We start from the raw sequence: 20,471 nt of genomic DNA, 5'->3' as shown, positions 1-20,471 counted from the left end.
TTCACTGCATTTAGCTGCAGTCTGTATTACAACATTGTAGTACAAGACAAAGTGATATAGTTGTCCTAGAAAACAGTGGCGCTAAGGGTAATTAAAGACTTCTCATTAACATGATGAAGTCCTTCAGGGTGATTTAAAAAACAAACAAAAAATGACTTGTCGTTACAGCAGTGTTCTTTTCTGCCTTATCCTTGGTACAGTGTTGTGTCACCTGTGTAAAAATGGAGGTGAATTCGATGCCATGGGGGAACTTTTTGCTGGAGATTAAGTTGAGCTCTTGCTGGGGTAATGAGTGCTGCAGTTCGGTCATCTTTTTCATGTAGGCCTTAAAAGACTGTGGGAGTGGGACTGCAGAGAAAGCAGGGGTTGGGATACAGTTGAGGTTAGACTGAGGTAACTGCATGTATCTTATTTATGCTCCAGGGATAAAGTAGGATTTGAAAGTCTAGTAGTACACCATTGGCACATCATTGTGAAGAATTATCATTGATAGTTTATATGGACAAAGTTTGCCAGATAATTTCCAGATGTTTGAGACAGAATCTGCCCAGTAGCATAAAATTAAAGCAATAAAAGCAGTCTTTCCTCCATGAATTACTTTCCTGGTGGCCTACCCTTTGTCATGACTGCATGATCCTGTGCTCACATTGCAGTTACGAAAGGGCTCTTTTCTCTGAATTGTGTCATGAGGATGCCCAAAGTAGGATGTTCAGAGAGAAGTCCAGGGAAAGAAGGTGACAACTGAATGGACTAGGTTTACTTCAGGCCTAGTCAACCTTGAATAAGTGTGGAAAGGGCAAAGAGGGATGTAATTCTGTCTGTCAGATAGTAAGGCACCAAGCAAGACCGCAGCTTTAATTGATCTAGATGTTATTTCCATGTTCCCAACATGTAATATTCCTTCCAGAGATGTTATACCATAATTTTTTTTTTTCTTTTTGTTTTAACGAGGTGGGTGTTGTGCTATCTTATGCCATGGCAGCATATTTTATTTGGTGAGTGGAAACAGGAAGAGAGGATTAATTAAGGATATGGGTAGACAACCTCTTTTAAAAGCATCTGCAGTAGTGCAGGGTTTTAGTGTCCTTAGGCTGCTGTTTGTCTTAAAGAACTGTCTGCAGAGCATTTTGTGTGAATGCATTCTCATTTGTCATTTGTCTCAAGGAGAATTAGGTTGGTGAGTTTATGCCAAAAAGATAAACTCCTTAAGTTAATTTAGCTGATGTGGTTTCACGTGAATTGGAACAACTTCACACAAGCTACTCCATTGGTGATGTCATCTGGTACTGACATCAGGAGCATCCATGGACAGGGACATATTTTACCAGACCAGCTAAGGCCTAAAGAGAACGGCCATGAGTAAAGTCCTTCGCCCCTCTCAGCTACCAACCAGTATCAGCTGTCAGTAAAGAACCTGTAACAAATTCTGGAACACCTAGGTACGATAAAATCATGGATGTGGGAACAAGCTACAGAGCATAAATCCTGACTCATCATTCAAAAGGCAAAGAGACAAACCAGTGTTGTCTTGTTACTCAAAATCTAGGGATAAAAAACAATCTGTGGATCTGGACCTGTCTCTTGGTTTGTAGTGCTGGTAGTATGCACCTACTCCGTGCTGTAGTTCAGAGGCTGAGAGGATATTATGGCTTGTTTGAGAGGGATAGAGAAATATTTTTTTGCCCCAACTGTCCCCAGCAAGAGGCCTTTGCCTTGTGGTCTACAGCCTGTTAGAGTGGATTGGCATAACCATGGTTTGTGTTATATATGGAGTGGTAATTCGTGTTGAGAAAATGGTTAGTATTAATAAAGAAGGGGGAGGTTTGGGAGTGTGGCCATGGGGGTCGGAAAGCCCCGTGGTTGATGGTAACATCAGACTCTTAACGATGAGGCCATCAGGAATGTAAAAGAGTTTAGAGGGAACAAAGAAGGGTGATTCAGGAGACTCCATGCAGTCTCGGGTTGCTTATTCTCCAGCCGTTAAGGCATGGAAGTTTCTGGGTGTTTGCTGTTGCTGTTATTTGCAAAGTTGTTTGACCAATGAAAAGTTGTTTTTTGAAAAGGACTGCTGTGGGGAGAAGGGTATAAAAGGGTATAAGAGGGGAGCCTGCCCTCAAGATAAAAAAAAAAAAAAGAAAAAAGGAAACTTGATGAAGTTATGTCATCAATTATGAAATAGAAAGAAGGAATGAAGGAATGAAAATGAACAAGCAAGCAGGACAGAGACCAGGACAGGAACAGGCACACTGATCACCTCATGAAGATGGGTTCGGCCAGTCAGCAAACCGCTCAACGAAGCTCGTACTGAAAGTTGCTGGAAATTAGGTGCACCAGAGCTGGAAAGAAGCTCAAGCTGAGAGAAGCGGACCCGCGCACACAACTGCCCCTCGCTGGTAAGCAGTTGCGCATTATGGGGAAATACATCCTTAGGAACAAAGACTGTCCTGGTAACCTTTCAGCTTATTGTCCTTATTAACAATCAGACAGTTTATGCTCCTGAAATATGGGACCAAACTGAGGTCAAGGTGTGGGACTCTGCAACTAAAAGCGACAAGGTTGCAGTGGGATTGCTCAGCACCTGGCGAGCAATCTCTGAGGCCTTGAAGAGCCCTGTGGGGCCACAATCACAAACGTGTGGTTTACCAGACAGTGAGGGAGCTGCGGGCTCCTTTACTGATCCGACTGCTACGCCATCGGCCCCTCTGCTGCTACAGCCATCGAAGGCTTTTGCTGTTATGCCCCCTGTTGACCTGAACGTGCCTTTTGACCCAGGCCCTATTGGCCTTGAAAAGGAGACTGATACGTTTTTTGTCGATCCAGGAAGAATAGGATACATAAGGCCCGAAGACCGAGTTGCTTGACAACTTAAAGCGAGACTTATTGTTCAAAAGGAATGGAAAATGGAGACTGTTAAGTCATGGAATTTAAAGGATTGTTTGTTACCTTTTCTTATTGTATAGGCATATTCGGGTTTAGTAAGTAAAATCAATGTTCTATATATTTAGAATGTTTGATGCTCCTGTGTGCGTGTTGGTGGAGCGTAGACTCCCTGCATACCCAGCGCTGTTTACTTGCCTTTTATACCTTTTATAAATATTTCTTTTATAAATATTACTAAATTCAGATTAGTTGAGACTTCATTTATAACAGGTTGGATAGAGATTTTAGGGAGCTTGTGACCCAAGCTGTTTTTCTTCTGGTTTTATGAAGTCTAAAGTAGTGAACATAGACAATCTAGTTTTCTGCTCTCCATGTCTACACTGGTAAACTGAAGACAGGGTCCACCAGGGGCAGGCTGTCATCAACATAGCTTTGTTGCTAGCCTGTTCCCTGGTGCAGTTTGCCCTTTCCCAGACTGCAGGCTCCCTAGCATGGGGTGGGAAGTAGCTGGAGCCGGGGAACGGTTCCAGGAAGCTACGGATGGGGCTGTCTTGTTTTGGGAAATTCATCTCTATGAATGCGAGTTTGGCTGCCCAGCATGTCCTCCCAGAGAACAGGCCCTGGCATGTTTCAGTTACTAGTGTAAGGAGGCCTTTTTCTGAGCTGTTCCTGTTGCTGTTGTTAGGAGTGGAACACACTGCATCATCTGCCTTGCTTTTGGCAATGGTGAAGCCTTTACAGTTGGTGCCTGGTCTGGGATGCACCTTGATTCATTCTGCATTTCTCATCCCACACTTGCTTGAGTAGTTAGTGCCCTAACGTAAGGGAGCATTAGGACTTGGGCCATCTTTTAAAAATAGTGCTACTGCATGAACTGAAAATAACACTGTTTTGTAACTGTTTATTGTTATTTTAGGATATGGTCTTATACATGGTAGTGTGAGAAACACTCCGTAGCCAGTAACTTAGGCTCAGGCGAGGATCTCAGTGAAGTAGTAATTTATTCGCGATTGCAATGGCGGGCACCCCACAAGCAGGAGAGAGCGCATCTACTAGTTCCAAAACACAGTTTATATACCTTTTGATGGCAGGACCCTCCCCTGTTTCCCCACTGAGTGGGTAATCCAGATTCACAATCTATCTGATGCTTCACAAACAATGCATGGCCTTCAGTTGCCGGCCTGTTAAATTTCAAATTTCTTTTGACATTTTTACTGCTTGAAGTGGTAATGTTTCTTCACTTATCTGACTTGACTTGACACCATGATTTTCACCTAATTGTCCTAAGGAGTCTGATTGTCTGCATTTTACAAGGTCGCCTGCTAAACTTTCTTATCACTGTAAGCATATCTCAGTACAACATTCCCTCCTTCTAAACAATGTAACTCTGCAAAAACAACATTTCTATTCCCACAGTAGTAATGCTTCTAAGGATAATAGATGTGTGTAAACAGTTCAGCAATAGCTTTTTTTTTAACCAAACAAAAGTACCTCTTAGCTCCAAATAGAATACACTTTTTATAGAATACAGTTTACAGCCTCTGGTGCTGTATATTCAAAATACAGCTCAGACCTTATGGACCCAGTTCTGTATTTTCTGATATAAGTCTAGCGAAAGACAAGTAGAGTTTAGCCTATTAGTTCTGTTTTTAAAAGCCATTAGCTTAAATGAAAACTAAACTGATTAATAAGTCCAAAAAGCTAAGACCCTACTTACTGAATGTTATTGGAAATCATACAGTTAACATTTGTTTTAAATCCAAATATGTTTAAGCTGTTGCTATCAGTTTCGGGATCTGGATTCAGTTTCCTCATGTTCCACAGATTCCTTGTGTGATAAATTAGTGGGGGGTTTGTTCATTGTCTTTGAGGAATTTGGAGAAACTGCTGAAGAGATAAGGTTGTACAAATTAACGGCCTTGGTAAAGGGGAGGATTAAAGCAAGCAGATAACAGGAGGGAGTATTGGATACACATCCTTGAGTGAAACCAGACATCCTGTCTGCCGCTTCATTACCCCCACCTGAATACGAGCACAACGTGTGAACACCAGCAGAGGAACAACGACCCCCCCTCTCAACAATAAACTGCGCAGCCTCAGCCAGTTCAATAGGTCTCGATAAGCTGGAACTCGACTGCTATAAAATAGCTACCCTGGAAAGGGAAGGTGCGTGCTGTTGCGGAGCGGAGACTCCCCAGCCGCCCAGCGCTGTTTTGCTTGTGTCTGCTTACTTGATTAATAAAATAATTTCAATAGACCAGTAAATTGTGTGGTCTAATTTATAACACCTTGGACAAGTGAATACTGAATTTAGAGTCATTTAGGCCAAGTAAAGGGGACATTAATCTCAGCATAAGTATTCAGTTCCTTCTGAAAATCAGCACCATAATGAGGCAGTCAAAAATATTGGCAATATAAACATCATAATTTCAGCCTTCATTCTGAATCATGAGTCTCATCTAGGAACAGAAGAATTGGAATATCAAGGTCTACATATAATTTTTATTATTAAAACCTTAAGTGATAAAAATAAAAATCCATGTTCTTAGGACAGTTGGAATTCCAAGGTGTAGGAGAACAAGGACATATGGACTTGAAGAAGAGAGATTTTTATGGTTTGTTTTTATGGTTTTTATTCATTTTCCTCTAATGGAAAAATTTGATTTTCCCTCCCCTGCTATAGGACAAAGATGAATTTGCCATACTTACCTGCAGATGTACACTGAAATTAGTGAAAGGGGAATGAGCTTGCAGGCAATTATAATTGTGTGGGAGAATTGTTTTACAGCACTTGCTAGACCAATCTGTAACAGCTTTGCAGCCCTCATTTTTAATGAGCACTCTATGTCTACCAATGCTATAAAAAAATCCACATATGAGTCATAATGGGTCTGTTACATTGTATTTGTTGAAACTTGATCAAGCACTGGTAGATCAAATGAGGTGCAACCAATTGGGAGTACTACAAAATTGTTAATATTAACATTAGTATTTATTATGTTTTTCAGTATGACTTTCCTTACAAGGGATGAATAGAAAGAATATACAAAAGACCTTCACATCTTTGAGTTGCAGGCTTGTCCCATGTTAGTGGGGGGGAGAAAACTAAAATAAACTACAATAGAAACAATGGAGGGAAGGAAAATTTCACTGGAGGCATCCATCTTTGTGTCTGCCACTTCACTTGGAAGAAATCTGTGAGGTACAATAGCTGCATGTGAGTGTACCAGTGACCAGAAGGTACTTAGAGGAGCCAGAGAACATCTGTGCAAAAAAATAATGCTCTCTCTTACAGAGGCTGTATTTGATGTTGAAAATAACATATAGAAACAGAAAGGAATAACTGGGAGGTGTTTCAAAGTCCTGGTTATCTTGCTATGCTTTCTGGTTGCTGCTGGAGCAGTTAGACTTACTGATAAGCAGAGACATTATGGTTGTGAACTAACCTTGCTAGTGTTGCTGAGGCACTGGCCTTGCAAGAGGGTTCCCATTCATTGCAGGGGTTTCTGTAGGGGTGTTTGTGGGGTGGAAGGATTCTTAGTGAGTCCTGATTCTGTATATCATTAGGCTGCAAAGGACAGCACAGCCCAACTAGCACAGTTTCAAACTGGTGTGATGTACAGTTTCTTTTGTACATGCCCTTATACAGAGTAGAAATGTAGTTTCATAGGTAACTTAAAAGGATCTCTTAAAAACCTGCAGGTTCTGGCAGTAGCTTATTATTGCTGTTTTCCCATCCCATCTCTTTCCAGATATTATATGATAAATTGGAACACTGCTTCTCCTGTGGCATTGTATAGACATAACGAAAAAGCTTGTCAGGGAAGAGTGTTTCTTGGGTACAGCACTTTGAAGTTCCTCTGCTGATTAGGTTCATTTTAGTTGAAATTGGATAGGCATTAATGAGTTCTGTTTTGGCAATATGACCTTGGAGTTAGCAGGGACAGTATTCTTCTTCTAGGATGAAATGTGGATTTGCAACAGTTAGAAGAAGGCAGGATAGAATCACTGGGTACTTATGAATGTTGCATCTGGTGCCTCAAGCCCAAAGGCTGACAGATTTATCCTGTTTGTCTGTGACTGTTCACTCTTTCTGTACCATGCCAGGTGAGGCATGCAAGTACAAGTGCATGCATTCATAAACACAAGGAGAAGGTGATGAAAAATACTAGAGAATTCACAAGATCCCCTGATTGGCTCCAAGAAAAAACTTTGGCTTTATATACATCAATGATAGCTTTTCCACTTAGTGACCTGCTCCTTTAATTTCACTTAAAAAGTGAGGAGCCCTCAAGTGACAATGCATCATGGTTGGCAGCCAGGCCAGAAATCTGGAGAGTATAAAGGTAAGCTCTGCACTTTTTTTTTTTTCTCTTTAGCTTCCTTTATTTTATTTTCTTTAATTTTCTTTAGCTTTCCTCTTCTCTCCAACAAGTGTCATTATTGCCCCTTTTACTAAGAAATTTTCTGTAACATTTCAATCTGCCCAGGTTTTGTGATAAACAGGGATTATCAGAGGGATTAAATCAGCTTTAATACCCAATTCACATAATTTCTTTTGAAAACCTAATTTTCAGCAATTTACTCTAGGTCCAACCCCATAAAATGGCAGTTCTCATACTTCACAGACATCAGTTTATGTCAGTTGGTTTAAACAGACAATTTCTATATACTTTATACCCAGATGGGAAGTCAGGGGCAACAACAGAAGACTCACATTCACCTTCCACAGTGGCAAATTTAATAAACTTTGCTAGCCCCAGTGTAGGCTCGGGCATCTAGAAAATGGAGTAGAAAATCCTGCCCTAGGATTTAGGTCTGGAATTTGGGCTGCCATTTGTCTCTTGCTAGGCTAAGCCAACATTTCTAAAGCAAACGAATGTTCAGCTTTGTTGGTATCTGTAATTGCGATCTGAGTTGTTCTTAATCCTAATAGAGATGTGAAGAGGTTGTATATATATAATTTTATATAAATGTTTTTAGTTATTTTTTCTTTTTAAACAAGTTTTTTTTTTTTTTTTTTTTTACATGGAGGAAATCAGGTTGATAATTTTGTACATGAGGCTTGTGTGTGTGGTGAGGATAAATGAAAAGGAGGACAAGTACAAAAAAATCAGAGTTCTCAAAAGTTAAATCACTGCTTTTGATTGGCATTAAGACATGATATAAAATGATTTTTATGGTATAAAAATCATAAGCAGGATAAATTGAGTACTAATGTGGAAGAAAATCAGGCTAATATATTTGGTGTCAAAAGCGAAAACTAGCACAGAGTTCATGGGTGGGAGAATTCAGGATCAGAGATCATAATGCATCTGTAGGGAGGAGAAACTAACCTGCTGGCTGGCCAGAGGCCAAGTATCTATGCTATCAGTTTACAGTCCTCCCTGTTGTAGAAGAGTTTGCAGAAATATTTATCACTATATGAATTAGAATAGGATACTAGAGTATGTGCAGCATCCTACTGAATCATAGAATCATGCGTAGCTATAGTAGTTTATGTGTATGTGTGTATGGATACTTATTATTAGCACTGAGGTTCATAGATTCAAAGTACTGTCTTAAGATCAAGATTTTTTTGTCTGCCATGTGCCCAGCATTACTCTTAATGAATAATTATTTTTGATGGAAGCACATTTAGATGAAAACAGTGAAGACTTCTGAGCTTCCAGAGGCTCATTTTCCTCCAAATCAGAAACCTTCTTCCCCATTCCTCCTACAAACTATGTGGATTATAAGACATTTAGTAGGTCTTTTCCTATCTCTCCAGTGCTTCGTGGATCTTGCTGGCAAACAAGGCAAGTCTAGTACATGGCCACAGGTCTGAGCAGAACTAGGTAAGGCCATGGGGAATGTTCTTCTCAGCCTTTACCTCCTAGTTACCTGGTTGACTTGGTGAAGAGCTGTGAGGGAACATGCTGCTTTCCTGAATTTTTCAGCATAGTCCTGCCTCAACCCAGCATCCATCCTGTATTCAGAGGCACAGTGGAAATGGTGTCTTTTTGTCTAGAGAGCAGCTAAGAGGAGATAGATTGAGACTTAGAAAGTCCTGGTGTTGGAGTTTATCCCTACACAGTTATTCCTTTTCCTTTCATGGAACGAGGTTGCTGTAATAGCTTTTTTTTTTTTTTTCAAGCAGAATTAGAAATACAGAAATAAATTACAGAGAACCAGGATGTCTTCTGTCAGAATAAATATTTAATGAGAACAAGGGTTGTGCTTATTCAGAGTCACAAGGACTGATACTGAAGTACCCTATGTATCTTAATTTTAATACATAAAATATGTGCTTGGACTTAAAAATGCAGAGTGGACAGCCTCAAAGGCAAGTGTGTATTAAGTCTGTGACAGCTGTCTCTGGGTGATGATAATGTAAAAGTTTATTTTTTTTCAAGCAATTTTAATTTACTCACCAATCAGTCAGGAAACAGAAGTCTTGAAGTACTTATTTTCCAAAGCAATTTTTAGAGAGGTGTGTTCTTTCGTATTTCATCCAGACTGTGTTCACTCTAACCAGCCTCTACAGTATGTGAAACTTTTTTTTCTTACTCCTAGCACAGATTTAAAAAAAATAATAATATGAATAATGATACAACAATTTTCTTTTTGTTGGAAGAACATACAGGAATTTGTGCTTTGTTCATGTATACAGTCATAATATCTAACATGAATTACTTAATGAATTTACAAATTACTTGCAACTTGCAAATTATTTTCAACATAAATGGGACCAAAAGGCATGATTTCTAAATTTGCAGCTAGTTTTTCCAAGGTCATGAAGCAGATAGGTTTGGGTTATTTGGTCCTTTAGGTAACAAGAGAATAAATCCTGGTTTAGTTTTCCTTACTACTCAAAATTGTTAAAGAATTGGTAAGTCTGTCACAGTATCCAGGATTTCCCACATCCACATGACTTGTCTTTTTAAACCATGGGGTCCCTTGACTGTTAGATCAACTTGATCTTGTCTCATTCTGTTTCTCCATCTCACCAAAAGCCCATGCTTTTCTCTTTTTAAGGCCCTGGTGAATATCTCTGAATTCTGTTAGTCTGTTTAGAGTGTTTCCGGCTTTCCAGTCGTACCTGCCTGAAGGTGAAATCAGTTGAAATAGTTTCCCTGTTCAAACTTACATTTGGAATACCTTTTAACTTTCCAATGTGCAGTCATTAAGGCTATATTATTTATTGGTTGCTTTTTAAGTGTCTTCAGACTGGAGAAAGGTACATAATTAGGGCTTCTAAAGCTTATGACTAACTCACTACACATTGATGTGGTCAGTGGTTTATCCAATCCATAAAATGGAAGTATAAATAGACTCAAATAAGTATGTAACAGTAGAACTGCCTACAGTTTAGAATAGAGGACACTGTGGCTGTTTCCCGGTATGGTCACTATAATGCAACTTGGTCACTATAATGAACTTGGATGACCTCTGTCAGCTTCATTTTTTTTTAATTTCTAAAAGTGAGATAGTAGTATTTACATAACTAACATTCATAGGGTAAGACTCAGTATATATAAAATGCTTTCCAGTTCAGGAAAAATACTTTTCCAAGTCAGGTAAAAGGACCGGGAAACAAAAACATAGTCATATTTAAGTTACTACCAAAGATAAACCTCAGATATTCTATGTGAAAGGAGATATTCACGTGTTAAAAGAACAAAACAAAGGGAGCAGACATACTACATGAAAACAGTAGCTATACACTGAGTTCAGAGCAGACTTGTAAGGACAAAAGTTATCATTATTTGTATGTCTAGGTCTCCCTTCATATGCTTCTGTTTAGATAAGAACTGTAATGCAATCTGTTCTCTTTCATTGTTTGGTTTATGCAGGCACAGGCTTGCTACAGGAAGTGGTTTATCTAGTGAGTCAGGGAGCTGATCCAGATGAGATTGGACTAATGAATATAGATGAACAACTTCCAGTCCTAGAGTATCCTCAGCCTGGTCTGGACATCATCAAGGTACAATGTATTGCAAAGAAAGTCTTTCAGCATTTGGATATCTTTTTTTTGTAGAATCCATATTTATCACTTCATCTCATCCTGTGTCCTTGTCCTTTTCATCACTGGACTTGCTCAGTTTGTTGAAATGATTCAGAATATTACTGGGTTATTTTGAAGTTGCTTTTATTAAGCTTGTTTATACTCTATGTAAAGTCTTAAAACATGTTTCTCAACATCCTAAATATCTTGAGAATGGATTTCTTGAATAAGAGAGTTCTAAGCCTCCTTTCCTTGGAAGCTCCCCAAATAAGACTGATTTGCTTTGATCCCTTTCTTGAATTTGCAAAAGAACTATACAGAGATCTGTGGATCTATAGACCCTGTACTTTGGATTTGCATGTCTAGATCCTTAGAGACCTAGAGTCTGTGAATCTGTAGACTCTGTAATGTACCTAGAGGAGTTTGGAATATTCTGCCTGTAATGATTTCCATGTTATTAAGAATCACTCAGACTAGTGGCATGGCATGTGTGATTTTATTATTGCTGTAACTACTTTAAATACAGTCATACCTTGGAATGATTGGCCAAAATACTAGGCTCCATTCTAGAACTTCTACAGTGCTTAATGAATTGCGCTAGCTAAGGCTGGCATGGATAGATCTGGTCACTGCTAGTTCTGGTCACTGACAACTGCAGCATCAGTCTGCTTTTAAGCTGAGAGCATTTAGAGGTCAGAGGTTGCTCTTCTTTTTCACTGTGTGACCCTATTCCAGTGAAACCTCAGTGCTACTTCAGTGCAAATATGTGGTGGCAGTAGTGAGAGGTTTAGTTTGAGGCTACACTCAAACTAAACTCAAGTTGGTATATGCTACCAACTTGATCTAATACTAGTTTATGCAGCTTTCAACTCCTGACAGATTGTGTCATAAGACATTTTTTTCTGAAATTATGACAGAAAAATGCTTTCTGTTTTGAAAAGTGTTATTATACTCAAGATAAACCTCTCGATTGTCTAGGCCTATTTTTGAGGAAAAAATAAATTGCAGGGTTATAATTTATAAGTTAAGAAGTTAAGGATTTTCTGAAGCTCCTCATTTAGAGCTTCTTTTTTTTTTTTTTTTTTTTTTTTCCCCACAGAATTTTAGTGGAAGTATTGGAGGAAACAAAGTTAGTGTTACAACAATAATGCTATCGTTACACTTTTCTTGAGAAGGTCCTACAAATGGAAGTAGTTTCAAAACAAAACAAAAACCACACACAACAATTTCTACAATTTCTGCATATACACATTATCCATCCTTTTGATTTAAAAAACAGATGCAATTCCCTGACCTAATATCTAGTTGCAGACCCCTATTAATTTAATAAGTGACTTAGTGAATGTAACTCAGGACAGTAAAGGACATCAAGTGTGACGGCTCAGGACAGCTCAGGATGTACCAAAACTAATACACAATAAGAAACATTTCTTTGCTTTATTTTAGGAACTAACATCTCCTCGCCTCATAAAAAGCCACCTACCATATCGTTTTTTGCCTTCAGACCTCCATAATGGCAATTCAAAGGTAAAAATTAATTCATGTTTATTTAACTGAACTAGCAGCAGTTGTTTACATGCTTTCGGAAATGGGGGGGAGGGGAGGGAAACTTTCATTAAGATGATTTTCCCTCACTGTTGTAGGTAATATACATGGCTCGCAACCCCAAAGACCTGGTGGTGTCCTATTACCAGTTTCACCGCTCCCTAAGAACCATGAGCTACAGAGGAACATTTCAAGAGTTCTGCAGAAGGTTTATGAATGACAAGTGTAAGGAGCATGTGCACATGCTGTTACACATGTATTTTCATCTCTGCATTCCCTCTGCAAGTACAGAAATGAAGTGAATAAAGGTGCAGTTGTTTTGTTTATAGAGCAGGGAGGTTGCTACAGATACAGTACTGCATGGACTTAAATTTGTCTATGTGAACTGTGGCGATGCCTTCTTAATAATTGCCTTACGATTACTCACGCCATGGGCTTGATACCATTTTACTTCACTCAGGCAAATTCTGGTCTACTCTATTTTTTAAAATTCAGTTTGCAAGGCAGTGGGTACCCTGTGAAAAGTGGTGAATGTGCCTGGCACTGGTTGCTTTCAGTTCTCTATGCTTACCTACTTCTGAGTAGTCTTTCTGCTCCTCAAGAAACATTTGCTATGGTAATTCCTTTAGTATTCTTATTTAATTCTGGAACTTGAAATTTGTCGCTAGCAAGATATCTGTTATGCACAAATATTTCTAGTTTGCATGAGACTGAGCTCATGGAGTACATCTGTAGAAATATATCAGTAAGTTGAAGTGAGCCCCTGTAAGAAAGCAGCTGTAGGCTGTCTGAATATATACCTGTCTGAATATATACCACTGAAATGAGAATACAGTAACCTGCATTACAGCAGCTCAGTAGATGGATACCAAGTAACTACTTTGAGCAAGGGCTATATTGCAACACACCCACCAACTGTTCCCATTCCAATTGCACTACCGTAAGTAGTTCTGTTGCACCAAATCAGTAAACTTAGGGGAGAGGGCAAGCCCTATATTCTCATGTAACTGGCTATCATTGGGCTTTTTGCTAGCGGATTGCTACATGTTGTAGCTAGTGAGATTAAAAAATAAATTATTAGCAATTTTTTTACTGCTTTATTTGTCTACAAAATCTTCTCTGTGATACCCTAATGTGATGCTAAGAAGCCACCCGACACCTTGTGATCTGCTCTGAGACCAGGATCTCTTCTAGATCCAAACTTCCTTAAAATTGGTGTATGGAGGGCTTGATGCTAAAGAATCAATATAATACTAAAGGGAATTAAAAAGTAAAAGCCTGCCAGTGGAGGTTAGTTAACAGGCTTTATAACCTTTGTCATTTTCTTTTGTGCAGGCAGGGTGAATGATCTCCTTCTGTTCTAATTCTGTTCTGTTGAGTTTTTTCTTCTACATTCCCCAGGAATGGGAATCTTGTCTGTAGCCTGTGAGCATGAACTACTAGACTGGAAACATATGAAAGATATATTAAAAGACCTAATATAGAAGGGAAGTTCTGTATTCTTTCTCATATGAAACTGACTTCTGTGCTTTGAAAACTTTTCATATACTGAAATGATATTGTTCTTTTTCAAAGGGAAAAGGTGGCTTCAAAATACAAAGCTAAAATGTTAAATGTTTTCTAGTGCTGTTTACTATAAACATGACTAAAAATACTGAGAAAATGTGTAAAACTGCTCACCATATTTGCTTGGCTCCTGCCTTGATTATATGACATACTTTTCGGGAATTTATCACTGGTAAGAAAGGAATATCCAGAATGCATTTCTCCTCCAGTTTTCATTTTGGTAATATTAGCAGTAAAAGATACTCTTTGGGTAATAAATGCTAGTGTCTGTAACTCTGCTACACACATGTAGACGGACTGAAATCAGCACAAATATGGACTTTATCAGAGGACTGGAAAATAAAGAAAGAAAGTTTGGGTGTGTGTGTGTGTGTGTGTTAGAATTTCTAGTAACCACTGCTGGAGCAGAACTAGGAACGTAGGCCTTCCCAGTGTAGCACCTTGGCTACTTGGAATACTTCCTGAGACCATGTTCTGGCGTAACTGTGTCAGTTGCATGGATGTACTAAGAAAGTTATAACAGAAGAGAATAGGCCTTAAATTTTAGAGGGTACAAAAGATGTAATGATAAATAGAATACTCTGTCAGTATATCTTCAGTTTTCTGAGAATGACAGTGGAGAAAACATATAGGTCTCTTTCCTCAATACTTATCTAATTAAGAAATGATGATAGCTGTTAGCAGGTTTTTTGTCCATCATAAAAGATGCTCTATGGAACTTTCCACTAGTGAATATCTAGCTTCAAAATGATGGAAGGTGCAGTGTGATAATGCTAATTGCAGAAATTAACACAGGTTAAAGCCACTGAAAATTTGCCTTCTGCAAAACTATCTATATAATTTATGTTTATGTTGGCTCCACTTCTGTGCAGTAGTCAGGCATTACTAATACTGAGCTCTAGAGTGGTTCATAGTGAAATATAGTTACATTTTCTGTTGAACATTTTTTCTTTGACAGGTTAGCTCTTTTGAGTATTCCAAACTGATAGGAACACTCTTTTTCAATTAAATTCATTGATGTGCATGGCAGTGGGTCAAAACTAGGTGGTTCTCTTGTGAGCTATGAACCTCTCCAATTATTTTATTTCTTTCCTTTTTTTGAAGAGGAATTAATAACTTTTTTTTTTTTTTATATGCCTATCATAATATCTTCTGTACCTGTAGTAGGATATGGTTCTTGGTTTGAACATGTCCAAGAGTTTTGGGAACATCACATGGATGCCAACGTGCTTTTCCTCAAGTATGAAGATATGCACAAGGTAGGTTACATGTAGCAAAGAGGTATTTTAATTGGTTTTAGCATTGCAGCATTTAAAACATATGAAGGGAAAAAAATGGTTCATGTTTCCATAGTTGGGCTTCCTAATGTCTGATAGCATTTTTAAAGTGCTGGCATTCAATTCATTTCATGGACTGTCAGCACTTTTGTAAAAGCAGTAATTTACTCAGGAATACACCTGCATGTGTAGGTGCTCCATTGCTCACACAGAAGGCAGAGAGGTGTAACTGCTCAATGCTTGCTACCCTCAACATTTGGTGTTCACTTAAAATGTCTTACAGTGTGTGTTGTATCAATGAGGTATCACTCTCTCATCAGGGGGTTTATCCTATGTATTCAGCATTTATTCTGATTATTGGGTTGTTCTTACTATCATATAGTGAGCTATCAGAATAACGATTGGGGATGATCATGTAGCATAAGGTGAACATAATTCTAACGTCCTTACAGTGTGTTGGATAACAAATCCACTGTATTTTAAATCAGAAATGTAATGGAAATACTACATAGAACATCAATTTCCATTTCCTATTGCAATAATATATTTTTGAGAATTAGTGAAAATATTTCAAAATGCACATCTATATAATTTCAGCTTGTATTTTTTCTTAAACCTTCTCATGGAGTTGGATGCTAAAAGTTGTAATATAATCAGAATAATGTTAATAATTCAGTAATGATGATTTCAAACCCATTATTTTGAATAACAGTATATTCCTAACCCCTCATTGAGGGATGCTGCTGAAAGCTGGTAGCATCACAGCATCACTCTGTTTCCTATCTCTTCTCCCCTATTTACTTGGAATATGTGGGTTTACTTTCAGCAAATAGGAAGATGGGAAAATTTTTATGGTAATGTTTCTGCAACTTTTTCATTGATATTTTTTGCACTCATCAGGATGTAATTCACTTTGAAGTATTTACACTCATACAAAAAAATCATTTAAAATACTGTAAAATAAACTCATCTTTAAATGCTCTCTTACAGGACCTAGCAACAATGGTTGAACAACTCGTGAGGTTCTTGGGAGTTTCTTATGACAAAGCACAGCTGGAATCCATGGTGGAACACTGCCATCAACTCATCGATCAGTGCTGTAATGCAGAAGCCCTTCCTGTTGGCAGGGGTATGTTTAAAACCCACAGTAAAACTTAAGAGTGGAAGTTGAAAGAAGCATTTGACAGCTTAGTAACATCCAAGATATGCTAAGATGTTTGCAAAATATTGCTCTATAAATGATGTGAGGAAACTGGTACAATTTTGAGGTTTGTTTCGGAATAAAGTCAGGTGGAAGTGATTTAAAAGAATGGAAACATTCAAGATCAACAGTGCATATTGAGCATCATCCAAACTGCTCTGTTGGAGAAGACAAGATGTCTTTGGCTTACTTCAGCTGATTGAGCTGTTGATGCTGGGAAGATTGCTTGGCTCCTTCTGACATTTGGCACTCCAAAGCCCATACAATTCCATTTGTCCTGGCCTAAACCCTTGTGTTTTGTTTTATCAGATTTTCTAGAATAGCAAATCATTCTAGTTTCAAGGCATCAAATGACAAGAACTTCTAATTTTCCTTATGTCCTTTTTTCATTGTCTGTCTCAGCTGTTTAAAATGTGTGTAGCTTATAGACGTTTATTCTTTTGAGGTCTTTCTCTAGGAACCTGAAGTGTCCTTTGATCTGTTTATACATCTGTATTTCAACAATGCCAAGAGATAAAGTCCTTTCTCAGTCTTCTTTCTTATAAGCATAGGAAAGTGGACTCAGGAAGTCTCCCTCTACATATTTTCTGTGGGCTGCTTTACAACACTTAAAGACAAGAGCATAAAGAATGAGACGGATTTCCTATGTCATTGTCACAAGTGCCTTGTTCAGGATAAAAATCACTTTATGCACTAATTTAATTCATTTTTAAGTTTAACTTTGTTTCCCTCTCCCTTTTTTGTCTATCTGTGGCCACATTAGCACATTTTGCTACAGCATCAAACATGAAGCTCATGCTTATTGTGACCACACAGTCTTTTCAGAGGAACTGATTAAAAGGTTATTGTCCCTTATTCAGGGAGCATGACCTGAATGCTTTGTTCTTAAGTTTCTGTGTAGGAGTCCCTTCCATATTACTTCTCTCAGCCAATCTTCTTGTTATGTGCAAATTTTATTAGCTGTAATTTTTATAATTCTCAAATCTCTGATAATCGCTATCAAATCTCTATCAAATATCATTTGACTGCTAATTTTGAGTAAGCCAATTGTTTACTCATTTATCATGCATTTTACTGACTGTGGGGGGGCAGTGTTAACCTTGGCTGGCTGCCAGATACCTGCCAAGCTGCTCTCTCACTCCCCTTTCTCAGCAATACAGGAGGAGAAAAAAGGATGAAAAAACTGAGTCAAGATAAAGTTGGAGAGTTTGCTCACCAGTTACCATCATGGGCAAAACAGACTTGGCCTGGAGAAGATACAGTCCTTCACAAATTGGTCCAACATGGTTCCTTCCAGTGGGCTGCAGTTCTTCAAGAACTGCTCAAGCATGGGTCCTATTCATTGGGTACAGTCCTTTAGGAAGAGCCTGGGTGCCAGTGGGCTGCAGCGTGGATTTCTGTTCCGACATGGTCCTCCCGTGGCTGTGGGGGAACAACCTGTTTCACCACAGTATTCTACATGGCCTGCAAGGGAATCTCTGCTCTGGCATGTGGAGCATCTCCACCCCCTTCTTTTTCACTGACTTTGTTGTGTGCAGGGGTGGTTCTCTCGCATTTTTTTTCTAACTTTTTTTCACAGCTGCTTCACAGCAGTTTTTTGTCCCTTTTAAAATATGTTATCACAAGAGGTACCACCAGCTAATGGTGCTCAGCTTTGGCCAACAGTGCTTTGGAGACAACTGGAACTGACTCTGTCCAACATGGGCAGCTCCTTATCTCTTCTCACAGAGGCCACCCTTGCAGTCCCCCTTCACCCTCCCCAAACCTTTCCACGTAAATCCAATACAATGTTATGTAATTGCATTAAAAAACACTAACATCACGTGCCTTACAGAAGTCCATTGTATCTTTGCGTTTACCTTTACTCAGTCAGACTGTAATCTTATGAACATGCAGTCAGGTTTGTTTGAGAGGATCTGTTTCCCATGGAAGCAGCTCTCTGCTATTCTATATGACCTTTATTGTCTTGGCAGGCCTTATGCCAGTTTTCATTTCCCTGCACAGACTCTGGTCAGGGTAACTGCCCCTCAGTAACTTACGCTGTTTGTATGTTGGCACAAACGTTTCAGAGTGTCACACTTTACAAAAGCTATTGCTCAGACTTCCTTGCTTTTATCTGTGACTTTGTAAAAATCTATCTAAAGTTTGCTGGCTTGAGGTAAAATTTTGGTAAAGACAAAGAAGTTTGTAGTTTTGCTGGAAAACGTAATCTCTGTAGTCTTTGGTAGTCTCCAGTGCATAGTGTGTTTTTCTGCTCTTAGATATCTTACTTTCAACTTTCATCCTGCCCTCCTCCTGCTTGTTCAAACTGAAAAATCCAACATGTAATACAGGTTGTATCTTGTGTAAAAAACAGAGACCATCTAATTTGCCATAGAATTTTACAGCAGATAACCAAACTCATATTATCAGCTTACTTCTCTACTGTGAAGGCAAGATCAAAAAATGAGTCTGGTAAGACATCTTGAATGCCTCAGAGAAAGTGTTGGATGTAAGTTTAAGATCTTACAAACAACAGAGCCACGTTTTCTTCAGTTCAATTGTATGAAGTAACACAAAAACTTAGATTTGTATCTAACCTCTGTTACCTGGAGATCTGTGGAGCAGCAGCACAGCCAAAATCCCTCCTTTTTTCCCAGTGAAAGTCAGCAAGGCAGTTGTGAGAGAGAGGTGAAGCTGTAATATCAGAGAAAACAGAGAGAAGGGAACACAGCTGCTGTTGAGTCCTTCAACAGGCAGAAAGGTCAACAACTGCCCCTGCTGCCCAGGTCATCTCCATTCAGATAAACAGGGTGATGCCCACTTTTGCATGTACCATTCTGTGCATGGTGTTAGTATTCATTGTTCTGTAGTGGAGCCTGCAAGCCCCAGTCAAGGGTCAGAGCCTCTTACTGCTCTCTTCTAACAAACCTTTCAAAAAGATGTTTCTGTTTTGTAATAAAGAAGGGAGCTACAACAGCTGATTTAATATTTTGTCATTTGTTCACTGTGTGCTTTTTAGAAAATAAATCCTTATTTTGAATTTATTTTGTTCACTTGTGTCTGGCTTTTACAATATTTTGTTGCTTTAGAATGTAGCTTCATTGACAGTGCTTTGTTCTTCTGTTCATTTCTGTGACAGAATTGTGGCAGTTACATGACAGCTTATTGTAATTTGTTTCAAATATTTTTAATTTGTCATTAGTTACATTTACATTATTTTGCTTTATTTTAGTTCTTCATTTTTTTTCTTTTAGCACATTCATCTATACTCTGAAGATAACCCTGAGCTGCTGTGAAAGCAGAGCAATGATTAGATATATTATTTACATTTGACTCATATCACATCATAACTTACACAGTTGCATGATTCAAATCATAAACCAGGTGGGTGACTTTTTTTGACAACCTATAAATTCATGTGGTTAAAAAAATATATTTCAAATAATCCGCTGCATATGTGTTTTGTAAAAGTTGTTATTTGTTCATATGTGCGGTTAGGGAGATTCAGAAAAAAAATATTTATCTTTCTGAAGTAGAGGAAGGAAATACTTCTTAACATTATTGAAAGATAAATACAGGCTTTTATGTTTTATACTGCACTTCATGCAATTAGAGTTACCAGAATAAAACTGACTATCAGATGTTTCTGATTGCAAGAAATTTCTTCATGTTTGATACAGGACAAACTTGGCAAAAACAAAATGATACATTTTTAGTCAGTTTCAGGTTCTTTAGACTCTTTTGATCCTAAAGCAAACTGCAACACTATCATACCTTCAGGAGTTATAGGAAAATCCTGATTTCATTAAATGGCCCTTGTCACACATACTGTATCATCATGTTAATGCGTAATTTATAGAAGTTGCAAACAGTTTTATCTTTGGATTCAATTATAGAGTTGCCGCATAAAAACAATACGTACTCTTCATATGCATCAGATGCTTAATTAAGTTACCTGCACGTAGTTTTGTTCTTGCTGTTATGATTAAACTCTGTGGTAGCATAGTCTTAGTTTTCCTTTCATTTATTCCAG

The 20,471-nt window shown here is 38.4% G+C and overlaps 1 protein-coding gene and 1 long non-coding RNA gene across 7 annotated transcripts in view; one reads left to right on the top strand and one right to left on the bottom strand.

Annotated features, from left to right (window-relative positions):
• Positions 1 to 20,471, top strand: part of SULT4A1 (sulfotransferase family 4A member 1) — a 37,820-nt gene that overhangs the window by 14,730 nt on the left and 2,619 nt on the right. For 3 of the 6 annotated variants that reach the window (XR_014688338.1, XR_014688339.1, XR_014688340.1), the window contains 6 exons: positions 10,716 to 10,846; positions 12,314 to 12,394; positions 12,511 to 12,637; positions 15,143 to 15,237; positions 16,246 to 16,384; positions 19,693 to 19,822. Coding sequence is in view for 3 of the 6 variants with exons in the window: in XM_084505804.1 (XP_084361930.1) it covers positions 10,716 to 10,846; positions 12,314 to 12,394; positions 12,511 to 12,637; positions 15,143 to 15,237; positions 16,246 to 16,384 (573 nt within the window). In the remaining 3 variants the exon portion in view is untranslated. The remainder of the gene's footprint in view (positions 1 to 10,715; positions 10,847 to 12,313; positions 12,395 to 12,510; positions 12,638 to 15,142; positions 15,238 to 16,245; positions 16,385 to 19,692; positions 19,823 to 20,471) is intronic. The other 3 variants (XM_084505804.1, XM_084505805.1, XM_084505803.1) reach the window with 1 other exon arrangement.
• Positions 1,999 to 7,169, bottom strand: LOC311429698. Its single transcript, XR_014688354.1, has 2 exons — positions 5,169 to 7,169; positions 1,999 to 4,708 (listed from the first exon to the last, which is right to left on the bottom strand). It is a non-coding gene; the product is annotated as an uncharacterized lncRNA (long non-coding RNA).

Source organism: Aythya ferina, assembly GCF_964211825.1.
Source record: "Aythya ferina genome assembly, chromosome: 1".
NCBI lineage: Eukaryota > Metazoa > Chordata > Aves > Anseriformes > Anatidae > Aythya > Aythya ferina.
Note: the sequence above shows the minus strand (reverse complement) of the source record. Positions and strands in the feature narration are given on the sequence as shown.